Consider the following 13,261-nt stretch of genomic DNA (forward strand, 5'->3'; position numbering starts at 1 on the left):
AACATCACTTAATTTTTCATTCATAAATATCCAATCGAATTCTAGTTTTGGTTCCTCATTCGTATCGACGGATTCGTTGCATGTATCGCTTTTTCGATCTCCGATAAAAACTGATAATTCGAAACGAAAAGTTACGCTATTCGTGGATGAAATGAATTGTTCCACATCTTCTGGAGAAACTATGAAAATGGAAAGTTTATTTTTTGTTTGTTTAATATAATTCGATTTGGTGTAAACAATTTGGTCATCTTAGATTACTGATATTTTATAATTGCATGTTAAGTTATCATCGTTATTATTTAAGCAGTTTAGTTTTAAAAATGCTTGCCTTATGCAAGTATAAACAAGACTTCTATAGCCGGTGATTTCCCTGAATTCCAATTGAAAGTGTTTTTGATCATCACTACCGATTTTAAATGTTGGTGATTTTATATTTCCTTGTATAATACCTCGTAATAATGTAAAATTTCTCATCACCCACGTAAAATCGCAGTTTTCTGAAAAAGTTTGCGTAAAGCCTACGATTTCATTCATGTCGTTTGACATATCGCACTATCGAAAAATCCCGCAATTTGCTCGAAATTTTGATCACACGCACAAACTGTTGGCCAATACGTAATAGGTATGCGTTCTAAAACTGAGCGAGATGAGGCTTCTTTGTTTCATCGATGTGTCTGCCGCCTGCTGACTGCGGAGTAAAGTATCATATAACTTGAGTACTGCAGCCTCCCTCTCCCAACCACGTATGACCTCAGTGGCTTTAAACAAAATGTTAATTTAACAAACTCAAGACCTAGAAAAATAGGATTTGGCTGATTTTACTCTATCCTCCAGTTCTTATAAGACGCTGTCATTAAATAGTGAGAGTTTCGTCGCCCCAGTGCAGAGAGGAATTTTTTTGAACGCACGAGAAGCAAAAAAACTATCAGTCCGTATTATTTACAAATGACTTTGACGACGATTTGTTTCTTGGGATTTACGAAAAAAATCATAATAATACTACTACAATTTTCGATCGTCTCATTTGTTGAAAAAAAAAACGTGAAATAGTTTTGTTTTCAATTTTTCCACAAAAACGTAAATGAACAATAATTTTACTGAACCCATTATAAAAATTTAAGTACCCGCGGATGAAATGAATTTACGAAAATTCGGTGAGGCAATTTTGAAAATCACTGCTGCGGTAAAATTCTTCAAAAATGTGTGATGACTTATTCGAGCTAAGCCTATATTACTCACACCCACACCGAGACTCGGCAAAAGAGATACTTGTATAAAATTCCTTCATCAGCATGAATTATGCTTCTGTACGCGAGGCAGTCTTGAAAAAGCATCGTTGCTTAGGCACGATCGACACATGACTTTTCATCAATGAATTGATACTTTGTAGTCATTGTATGAATAAATTTTTATTACTGAACTAAATTTATTCAATCATATTTTTTTATTTACCATAGAGATCTGAGTTGAGTTGATTTTATATAGACGAAAAAAGTTTACGTTACTTTGTTTGATTCACACAGTAAAGTTAAAAGAGCTCATGTCTACAGTTTTTTATCACGTTTTAAATAACTCATAGTATAAACACACCCACACACACACACGCACACACACACAGACACACACGTATTTACACATACATTCGTTGAGGCATAGACATTCCTAACTTTCTGAATGAATAATATGTTCACATATTGTAATGAATTAAATAATGAAACGATTGTGTAGAGTAGACATTAACAATTTATTTTTAGTACTAAAAAAATAACAAATCATTTGCGAGTTGAGATGATAAATAAAACAATTATACGTAAAATAAAATCGAGAAAATGTATTTATGCACATGTTTCAGATTATTTAGCAAAAAGTCGTTCCATGCTGAGGATCATATTACCTACATCATTAGAGTCGGAAGATACGCTCATGTACTGTTTGATAAAATCGACTGCATTTTTTTTCAAACTCGACATGTTACATTTATCGGCAACTTTCAAAATATCTACAGCATTTTCCGAGGATAGCTCCAAGCTCAATATTTTCTCGCACTTATTTTTCAACCCTTCGAGCTGATACTTGTCACCGGCCAGCAAAAGTTCAATAGCCAATGAATATTCACCATTTTCAATGCTACCCGTGTAGATGTATCGTAGCATCTCAATCGCAGCTTCATAACTGATATCGATCATGTTTACCGATTGACTTTTCTTCTCCAACATATCGAGGGTAAACATTGCTTTGAACACTGGACTGGCAGTTGCTAGCATGAGTTTATGTGCAGGAATTTCCTTCCCAGACGCAGTCCGCAGTTTGATATCACTCAAATTTTCATCCAAAAACACCCAGTCGAATTTTAAATTTGGTACCATCACTTTATTCATATTCAATTGATCTCCCGTGGTGACTGATAATTCACAGCAAAAACCTAAAGTACCATCGGATGAAATAAATTTACGAAAATCTGATGAGCCAATATCGAAAACCACTTTTGCGTTATAATTCTTAGAGAATGTATTTTGACCTGTTTGGGTTTTAAAAATTTTGTTATTCTTGATTATTGAAATTTTGTATTTGCATACCAATTCTTGACTCGAATTTCCGACGAATATTAACAAATACTTTCTACTTATGTACACAGGATGAAGAGCTTTTTGTTTGCCGAGCTGCAATTGAAACATTCGTTTGTCATCCGTATTGACATAAAATATGGGAGAATTTATGATTCCTTTTTTCGAAATACTTTTGTAATTGCTTATTTTCCACGTAAAAGTATTATGCTCTTTATTGAATTGCATATACCCAACTGCATTGTAGAGCGACATAATACACTTCGAGAAAAATCTCAATACAATTCAACTACCACTCGAATCGTCTGGGACGTTTATCGCACTCGCGCCAACTGTTGCATATAGGCACATGCGGACGCGACAAAATGCCGAGTCGTACTGACAGATGCTCAAGTCGAGACTCGTATCGTTACACATTATGCGTTCTAAAACTGATAAAATGGATCTCATGTTTCAAACGCCTTACGATAGTAGCTTGCGAATCCCGAGTGGCCTCCAAAGCGTCGCTATAGCAGAACAAAGCTGGGGAGACTTTACAGTCAATTCTAAGGAATCATTAATTTTTTGGGTATATTAAAAAAAAACATTTTTGACGGTTGAATTTGCCAAAAAGACACGAAATAATTAATATCTAATATTAATATTAATTCGTATAATTAATATTAATTCGTAACGAATAAAACTCGTTGATACTTACAGATTGAGATAATCCATCAAAATCATTTCTTCGATAATCGCCGTAATCATATTTACTGTTCATCAATCAATTGATGCTTTTTAGTTATTTTTTCAGTAATCATTTTTTTTAGGATCGTACATTGAATTATGATTTTTTATTTACCATAGAATTACAAGCAGTTTAGACTCTATGTAGAAAAGCAAAAGTAACTTGACACAATAAATATTTTTTCGTTCGATTACAGTTAAATTTTATGAGCTCGTAACTGTAGTTTCACACCACGTTAAAATCGCACATTTTACTCGTTTATGCACACAATTATTCTGTATGGTTCAATCATGATCGATGGATTAAACAATTTTTTTTAATGATTTCAATTGAATTTTTATTTTGATTAAAGTACAATAATATCACATAATTTTCAAGTTCGAAAGGTAAAAGAATGTATGATTAAAACATGAAAGAGTTTATTCCTGGCGATTTTCAAATTATTTCAAAAATAGCCGAGCTTTGCAAAGAAGCATATCCTTAACTTCGTTCAAAGGCAATGTTTCGTTTATTTTACGCTTGACAAAGTCTACTGCTTCTTTTTCCAAATGTTTCGCGTTGTATGTATCGGCCACTTGAAGAGCTTCAATGGCATTTGCAGTGAATAAGTGGGAAATTAATATCTGTTCGCACTCGTTTTTCAATTCTTCAAGTTGGTATTTTTCAGCAGCCACCAAAACTTCAGCGGCCAAGGAAAATTCTTGAATCTTGACACCACCCGTGTAAATGTATCGCAGCATCTCCACTGCTGCTTCGTGACTAATATCCGCAATATTCACCGATTTGCTTTTGTTTTCCAACATGTTGTGGTTAAACATGGCTTGAAACACTGGACTCGCAGTAGCTAATACAAGCCTATGTGCTGCGATTTCTCGTCCATTTGCAGTTCGTAGCACAACGTCACTAAATTTTTTATCGAGAAGTATCCACTCGAAATTAAATGTTGATCCCAATTGTATATTCTTATTAACAGACTTAGTTTTTACAAAGTTTTCTTTACGTTTCGAAGCAAATGTTAATTGGCAAGTAATACTGAAATGAATGGATGAAATTCCATTAATGTCCAAAATCATTTTTTCATTATTATTAAAAAAAAAACGTATAATTGTCTGATCGGGCGTCGACAATGTGTTCATTTTTGAGTACTTTTATGACGTATTTGCATGATAATGACGACGTTGGATTCAGACGGCGCAGACTTAGCCCCCAAACACCTAGAAAGTTCCTCTTCACGAGTTTCAATCGAAATGATTTTTCATCATCATCACTGACTTTGAATCCGGGCGATATAACCTCTTTCGCTCCCAGCAATAATGTATTATTATTACTGTTTATTGTCCACGTATACGCGTTGTCGTCTTTATTAAAATATAAACGACCGAGCATTACTGACATGTTGCACTTAGGGATAAATCTCGGAAAGAGTCAAAATGATCACTCAAGTCGTTCGAAACTTTTATCACACTTGCACAAAATGTTGGACAGTAGATTTACCTACGTGTAGGTATAATGTACACGACTGCAGACGTCAATGTCTTGACTGCGACTGACCGTTACATTGCCCAAGTCGAACTCGAGAGTCTCGAATAGTCACTTGTGCGTTCTAAAACTAATCAAAAAGGATCCTGTGTTTTATCGGAACGTTTGCATAAAACAATTATTTGTTCTCGAGATTTAACTTATAATAATAAAGTATCTTATAGATTCATTCGAGTATAAGAAACGTATCATATGTTTATATTAAATTTTTCAATTATAATTTTAATTACGCGGCAAATATCCGCGCCTTCTCGACATGTTATATTGCACACTCCGGGATAAATATAGGAAAGTCAATTATTACTTAAGTTGTTTAAGACTTTTATCACACACGCACAAAATGTTAGACAGCAGATTTACACAAACACAATGTTTTGTTCGACTGAAACTGACCGTTGCACGAGTTACCACTCAAGAGACTCGAATCGAGACCCTTTGTAATTTTTATCTAAAAACAGTTTGTAACGCACAGCAGACTACGCCTAGCGCACTGCGATCAGCGCGACTTGAGTGTACGACAGTAGCGAGACTCGGTGGAAGTTTCGAGAAACTGTAACGGCGTCGATTTTAAAAAAGTTATTTGTTTCAGAGATTTAACTTGGAAAAATGACACATTTTATAGTGTAACGTGAGTAGAAATGCGGAATATTTTCATATTGAATTTTTCAATAATAATTTTAATTATCTGTTATTTCGTTGCGGAACAGATATTTATAAAATTCCTGTTATTTCGACGCGAGACAGTCCTGAAAAATTATCGTAAATATGATCATCGTAAATATTACTTTTTATCAATCGACTGGGCACTTTCTCAATGATCATTATTTTTTAGCATCGTGTATGCCCTTGGTGTAATTTTTCATCGCGTTCAAATCACACGTTTTACTCGTTTCAACGCACATAACCAGCATATCTGCATAATTGTAGACGGGTAAAAAAAATTAGACGATATTGTTTGAAATCTTTATTTTGATCAAAGTACAATAATAGTAGAACGTCTTTAAGTTCGAATGGTTAACAAAGAATAATGATTAAAATTAAAACACGAAAGAATGTATTTCTCCTGAATTCTTCAATTATTTTGAAACTAATCGCCCTTTACCAAGAATCATATCTTTTATTTCATTTAATGGCAATGTTTCATTCATTTTACGCTTGATAAAATCAACAGCTTCTTTTTCCAAATTTTTCGCGCTATACGTATCAGCAATTTTAAGAGCCTCAACGGCATTTTCAGTGGATAAATTCGAGCCTAATATGCGCTCGCATTTATTTTTCAACTCTTCAAGTTGATACTTGTCAGCAGCCGCCAGAACATCAGCAGCCAAGGAGAATTCTTGAATTTCAACACTACCCGTGTAAATGTATCGCAGCATTTCAACTGCTGCTTGATGACTAATATCGACCATATCAACTGATTGGCTTTTGTTCTCCAGCATGTCATGGCTAAACATAGCTTGAAATACTGGACTGGCAGTAGCAAGTACAAGCCTATGTGCTGGTATTTCTTTTCCACATGCAGTTTGTAGCACAAGATCACTAAAGTTTTTATTGAGAAAAATCCACTCGAAATTAAATTTTAAACCCAACTCGGTATCCATATCGGCAGATTCATTGTTTCCTGTATTTGTTGAAGGAAATTTTAACTGGCAAACAATACTCAAACTCCAGGATGAAATTCCAATTATGTCCAAAATAATTTTTTCACGATTATTCACAGAAAACGTATAATTATCTGATCGAGTGTCGGCAATTTGTCCATTTTTGAGTACTTCTATGGTGCATTTGCATGATAATGATTTTCCATTCACACGACATAGACGTAACCCCCAAATGTCATTTAGAGAGTTCTTTTGCACGAGTTTCAATTGAAACGCTGATTGTTTATCATTACTGACTAAGATTTCAGGCGATACAACCACTTTCTCTCCTGATGATATTATTAATTTTTCAGATACCACCCACTTAAATTTTACGTAATTGTTGTTTTGTGGTTCATGATACAAACGACCGAGTATTGCTGTCATGTTGTACTCTACGATAAATCTTGGAAACAGTCTATTATCAGTTATAATTTAAATCGTTCGGGACTTTGATCACACTGGCACTAAATGTTAGACAGTATATTTACGTAGGTACACGGCTGACGCCACTTTCTCGACTGCCAATGCTCGTTGCCGAAGAAAAACTCGAGAGACTGGATTATAAGTCGTGACTCGTGAATCGAACAGATCGTAAGATTCTTAAGGAATAAGGACTCTTCGTTTTATCTGAGCGTTTGCAAACAAACACTGACTCAAGTCCGGCAGTAGCGTCGCCTAGCGGACATTTTGGCAGATCACAGGCATCAATTCAAAAAAAAGTTATTCGCTTCCAAATTTCAATCAACTTGAAAAAATGGCATATTCTATAGTTTAACACGAGTAAAACATAAGGGCGAACATACGTTTTTGGAGATTTCCTGAAGGATTTCAATTAAAATAATTTTCCTCCACCTTTTCTCGACTGTGAATTCGGGCGATGAAATCACTTCCTCTCCCGATGCCAATATTGCCTATATTCATCATCCACGTATTTAGGTGTTGTCTTCTTTATTAAATAGCAAACGGCCGAGCATTACTGTCATTTTGCACTCTGGGATAAATCTTGGAAAGAAAGAAGGAAGTCTCTCAATTCGTTCGTAACTTTTATCTCAGTTACACAGAATGTTCGATAATAGATTGCATGCGAGCACGACTAATGACAACGTCCTAATTATGACTGACGATATTAAAAGTAAAGAGTCATATATCGCTTATGCATATGCGTTGTCATAATAGTAAATAATTTAATATCATTAATTGTCCACGTAAATATACAGTCTCGTCTATCAATTTATGTGTAAAATGTAGCTTTATTGAGGGTTGACATTTTACAGGCACACACAGTTTGCCAATAGATACTTACGTGTAAAGTTAGCCTAAGGAATCTGCCAATTACGAATGACTGATGACTGTTGTACAAGTCGGGAGTTGAGACTCGTATTTTCATATGATGAATATAATGTTCCTACAAGTATGTACATATACCGAGCACAGATCGAAAGCCAAGCTTCGTATCGAGATAGCGCCATGAGTGGCCATGCAGAGATCTCGGGTGACTGCATGCCATATGCATGGCCGAAGCCAAGGAATCGATTGTTTCTTTGGTGTAACTTAAAAAACTGTTTCAATGGTTGAATAAAGATATGAAATGATTTCGTATTGAATTTTTCTAAGAAATGGTACAGAGTTTAGATCATTGAATATAACAGAAAAAAGGCATATATTGTTATGGCAGCAGCAAATGCTTCTTATGGTCTTGTGTTCTTGGAACAAACACATACTTCCTCTTTTGACAATAAAACGATTGGGTAGAATAAATTTTGATGATTTATTTTTAGTACAAAAATAACATAAACTTTTCAAGATAAAGATTATCAAGAAACATTACAAGTATAACGTATAAAAATGTTGTCAATCACCATAAATTCCAACATAAATTCAATAACTGACGAAAACTCTTGAAATTCGATGCATCACTTGTGTCTGCAGCCTCGCCATTGAAACCTTTCATATCAATAGATTGACTTTTCTTTTCCAACATATCAGTTTCATTTTTACCAATAAGCATATCCTTTACTTCGTTCAAAGGCAATGTTTCATTCATCTTACGTTTGATAAAATCAACTGCTTTTTTCTCCAAATGTTTCGCGTTATACGTATCTGCCATTTTAAGAGCTCTGATGGCATTTTTAGCAGATAAATTTGAGCCTAATATTTTTTCACATTTATGTTTCAATTCTTCAAGTTGGTATTTTTCGGCAGCCACCAAAACTTCAGCAGCCAAGAAAAAATCTTGAATCTTGACACTACCCGTGTAAATGTATCGCAGCATCTCAACTGCGACTTCGTGAGTAATATCCGTCATGTTTACTACTCGGCTATTGTTTTCCACCATGTCATGGTTAAACATAGCTTTAAATACTGGACTTGCAGTAGCAAGTACAAGCCTATGTGCTGGGACTTCCCTTCCACATGCAGTTCGTATCACTAAATCACTAAATTTTTTATCAAGACATATCCACTCGAAATTGAGTCTTGACTCTACATTCTTTTTTTTTAAGTTTTCTTTATTTTCGGAAATGATTGTTAGTGTGCAAAAAAATTGTAAATTCACGGATGTCAACAGATCTGGATGCCCCATGATGAGCATAATATGATGTTCATTATTGTTCGGAGTAAACGTACAATCATTGGATTCGCAGTTGACAAATTGTCCGTGTCTTAAAACTTTTATGCAGTATTTGCATGTTAATGATGAGTTTAGTTTCACTAAGCACTTAAGATTCAAAGCCCAAACATGATGTAGAAGAGTCCTGAAGAGTTTCAATCGAAATAATTTTTTTTCATTATTATTGATTTTCAAAGGCGGTGATAAAACCACTTCCGTTACTATTGTATTTTTGGATATTTCCCATGTATAAGTATTACTGTCTTGATCAAATTTCAAACGGCCGTGCCTAACTGACATGTTTGCGTCTGAGATAAATCTTGGAGAGAGTATATTATCACTGAAAACGTTCGTAACTTTGATAACACTTCCACAAATGGTTAGACAGTACCTATAAAAATTACGTATGCGTGTGCACGATTGACACCAATGTTTCGAATGCGACTGACCGTTGCACGAGTCAAACTCAAAAGACTCGGCTCGCCACTCGACCCTTTGTTTCATCTGAAACCGTCTGCATAGCTACTCCAGTGTACGGCAGTAGCGTCGCTAAGCGGAAAGTTCAGGAAACTACGGCGTCGATTCGAAAAAATCATTCTTTGCTTGGAATTAACTTTTGAAACTTAGGGTAGTTTAACTGAAACCATGACGTGAAATACTTTCATATTGAAATTCGTCAATCCAAATTTTAATCATCAGTCATTCCGTTATAAACACTGTGTACATGACACCGAATTAATGCAAAATATCGACAGCGTAAGAAAAGTATATGAAAATATCGAGAGCTCTCAGCTACAAAATATTCAGATATAACATCGATATCTACCTTAATCGTAAATCTTCAAAATTAATGTAGTAAAATCACATCAAGCCCAGCCTATATTTATTTAAAAACGTTCATCAAATTTTTCTCAAAGCACGATTCGAAGCCCTCCCTGCCTACGCACACCCCATCGAACGAATCAATCGCGTCTCGAGCCTTACGGAAAACCCAACGGAAATTAGATGAACGCAAAACGTCCTTCTACACACCTATACATATACCTATACCTATACACGCTCCCCGAAACGGATGTGACACGAGCGAAGCGCAAGAACCGTTGGGCGCGCGCTCAGCGCTACATATCGCCGCGATGCAAGGCGGTCGCGCGCGTATATGCGCAAATGCGATTCGAACGCGCCAGCAGCAGCAGCAGCATCAGCGGTAAGCACCCCCTTTTCCTCTTCGAAGGGGCTGTAAGAGGGGGGTGGTGGTGGCTCGTATATATATATAGTCCGACGCTGCTGCCGTTTCTCTCTGCCTCGCGCGCTCGCCTCAGTCGGCTTTGGAGCGTTTCGAAAGGTGCGTCGCACGACGACGACGATGCCGCCGTTCGCGAAGCTGTGCGAGCTGCAGTGAATCGGCTCGCGACCGGTTATTTTGTGCCGCTCGTTCGTGCGTTCGTTGAAATCGTGTGCTGCATTTATGCCACTTGTGCGTCGTTCGACAGTGAATAGTTCTTCGAAACAAAAAAAAAAGAAGCAAATAATAATAATAAAGAAAGAAAAAATTGCTATCGTACGTTGGGGCTTGATTGCCATTTCTGTGTTTCAAGAAAATAAATAGTTTCGCCCGCGGTCGTTGCACGAGAGATACAGACAGACAGAGAGAGAGAAGAAAACAACTCGTCAAACAGCCATGAGGGAGGTACTTCTGCTCCTAACCGTTTGTCTGCTTTATTGCGTCGGACTCACGTTGTCAGGTAAGAGAGAGATAGAGAAGCGAACAGAATCTCCTTTTTTCTCTTATACCCCAGCGTTACAATAGCTCGTTCTTCTTCTTCTTCTTCTTTCCTCCCATTTAACTTTTCTAACCGTTTTCAGTTTCATGAATAGCCGCTTACCTTATGTACAACCGGCTGTAACTGTGATCATTTTTTTTTCTCAAGATTTCCCTCTCTATTCTACTCGGCGAATGAATATTGTCGTTTTTTTCCTCTGAAAGTGAAGTACGCGAAGCTTCGTTTAATGAAAAAAAAGTCCATTAACATTGTAATCTAAAATAGGTTATTTAACAATAAATTTCTCATGCATAATATGCATTCCCATTTATTGAATTCGCATAATCGAACTGACGGGAACATAAAAAATTTATATATTATATATCGAGGCTCATCGTCTCATTAAAAAAAGAAGTTCGTTATGCGCTTGAATTTTTCATTCGCGCAGAGAGCGCCTTCGGCCAAGGAATATATATCCTTATGGAAATCATCCCTTTCACGAAAAAGCTCTTAAACATTTTTTTTACCTTTCGTATAACGAGTACCCAATCGATCGTACTTTTTATCGAGAACCGCGGAAAAATCGTGCGTCCGATGATGTACATTACATAATAAACAAGCCATCTCAACCAAAGTCGAGTATTATTCTATTCAACGAAAGAGAACAAAAAATCGCTAACTCGACGCTCGACGATTTACCTCTAAATTATAGCGACTGAATAACGTCACTTATACGAATGAAAAATTCATGAGAAATGTTTAACGCTCGATCGGAATCGTCATTTTTTTTTTATCATTCCGCTTACACCCTTAATCTCGTCTTCGCGCACCGTTACATCTAACTTCACCGCGTTGACGATATATTTTTAGATTTCAGCTGCTGAAAGACGCGTGTGTGTGTGCACGCGAAAAAAATCGATATTTCGCGCAATTTTCGCATTTGCCCGCTGGAGCGTCGCTTTTATCTAGCATCCGATGTTGAAAAAAAAAAATCCACGCAGAGTCTCTCTGGTGCGCGTCGTTGCGAAAATAGTTTTTACCACTCATAAGCCAGAGAATACTTTCGACGTATTCGCTTTATTTTCCAATTAAATACTCGGGACTCTGCGGGTAATGCGCGTACTTATACACTATCTCAAAAGGGAGGTCCATTAGATTAGAATAACGCATTAACATTGTTGCTCCGGCCGTCCGTTTCAAAGAGGATTTACCTCTCCCCGAGCATCGATCTAAAATAACAGCTCTTCTCCTCTCGGTCTTTTTACATTGCGAGTCCAGTTAAATCCGCGACGGCGGCGGCGCGTAAATGCCCAGCAGCGTGAGTGCAACCGCGTATATAACGTACACACACAGACAGACATACACTTACACTTTAGCCCGTTAAAGTTTCAATTCCGGTATGTACGAGCGCGCGTCCAGCTGAGCTTTCGAGCTTCGGGTAATTCGTATGTGCAAGAGTTACTGTAGCTCGCTCGCACACACATGTATACGATGATATATACACTAGCTACACATCGCGCCGCAATCGCGTGTTCACATCAAAGTGTATTTTTACTGGCTTCCAAACGCCGTGTATCATCATCATCGTGTTGGTACGTGTACTTTTAATCGCGAAACTTTCTCGATCTAATAACATAGTTTGTTGCCGCCGCCGCGGACACACACGTACACGATCCGCACTCGCAAGCTCGCAATCGGCAACTTCAATTTACACACACACATAGTATAGTGGGCGCGTCGATAACTACGTATACATACTCGTTTGGAGGATAAATAACGCAAAGTACGCGAGGCTCGCACCCGAGTACTTATACACACACGTGTATGTATTATTATGTATACCATGAGAGCAGCACAGACTCAAGGACTCTGCCGCTAGACAAAAGTACACGCGAGAAATATTCGAGCACCTATAAACATATCTATATATATGGAGAGAGAGAGAACACAAGCTCGCTTGGGTAAACCAGAAGCCACTTGTGTTCGTTGGTACAGGAGCCTTTGTGTGCTGCAATGCGCATAACTTTGACTTCGGCTTTGGTGCACTATTATATACCTCATTCGTATATCGACGGATTCATAGTTCAGAAAATTCTTCTGTACTACAATGGAAACTAGCTTAATTTAGTGGTAAAAAATGACATTTATTTCCATCGTCGCTGGGAATTTCGAAAATTTCACGAGTATCATGCTCGTGGAGACAGGTTTCGTATCGATTTACGCATGAGTTCTAAAACTAATCAAAAAGTCGCGATTAATGTCGTGAGAGCATCGCTTTAAGCGCATAAGAACTCAGGAATTATCTCGTCGATTTGAAGAAATCATTCGTTCCGTCGGCTCTATTTGTGAAAAATATAGTATGCATTCGAAAAGTCATACGTTCATAATTGAAACCATTGGAGAAACAGGATACATATATC

The 13,261-nt window shown here is 36.9% G+C and overlaps 2 protein-coding genes across 2 annotated transcripts; both read right to left on the minus strand.

Moving 5' to 3' along the window:
* Positions 1-1,853: 1,853 nt before the first annotated feature.
* Positions 1,854-2,904, minus strand: LOC111693376 (TD and POZ domain-containing protein 4-like). Its single transcript, XM_023457900.1, has 2 exons — positions 2,577-2,904; positions 1,854-2,518 (listed from the first exon to the last, which is right to left on the minus strand). The coding sequence occupies exon 2, from the start codon at positions 2,376-2,378 to the stop codon at positions 1,854-1,856; it is 525 nt and encodes a 174-aa protein (XP_023313668.1). The 5' UTR covers positions 2,379-2,518; positions 2,577-2,904.
* Positions 2,905-5,906: 3,002 nt separating this feature from the next.
* On the minus strand, positions 5,907-6,857 carry LOC106659729 (protein roadkill-like). The gene has a single exon (XM_014382407.1). The coding sequence runs from the start codon at positions 6,855-6,857 to the stop codon at positions 5,907-5,909; it is 951 nt and encodes a 316-aa protein (XP_014237893.1).
* Positions 6,858-13,261: the final 6,404 nt, after the last annotated feature.

This window comes from Trichogramma pretiosum, unplaced genomic scaffold (assembly GCF_000599845.2).
Source record: "Trichogramma pretiosum strain Unisexual culture from Peru unplaced genomic scaffold, Tpre_2.0 scaffold21, whole genome shotgun sequence".
Classification (NCBI taxonomy): Eukaryota; Metazoa; Arthropoda; class Insecta; order Hymenoptera; family Trichogrammatidae; genus Trichogramma; species Trichogramma pretiosum.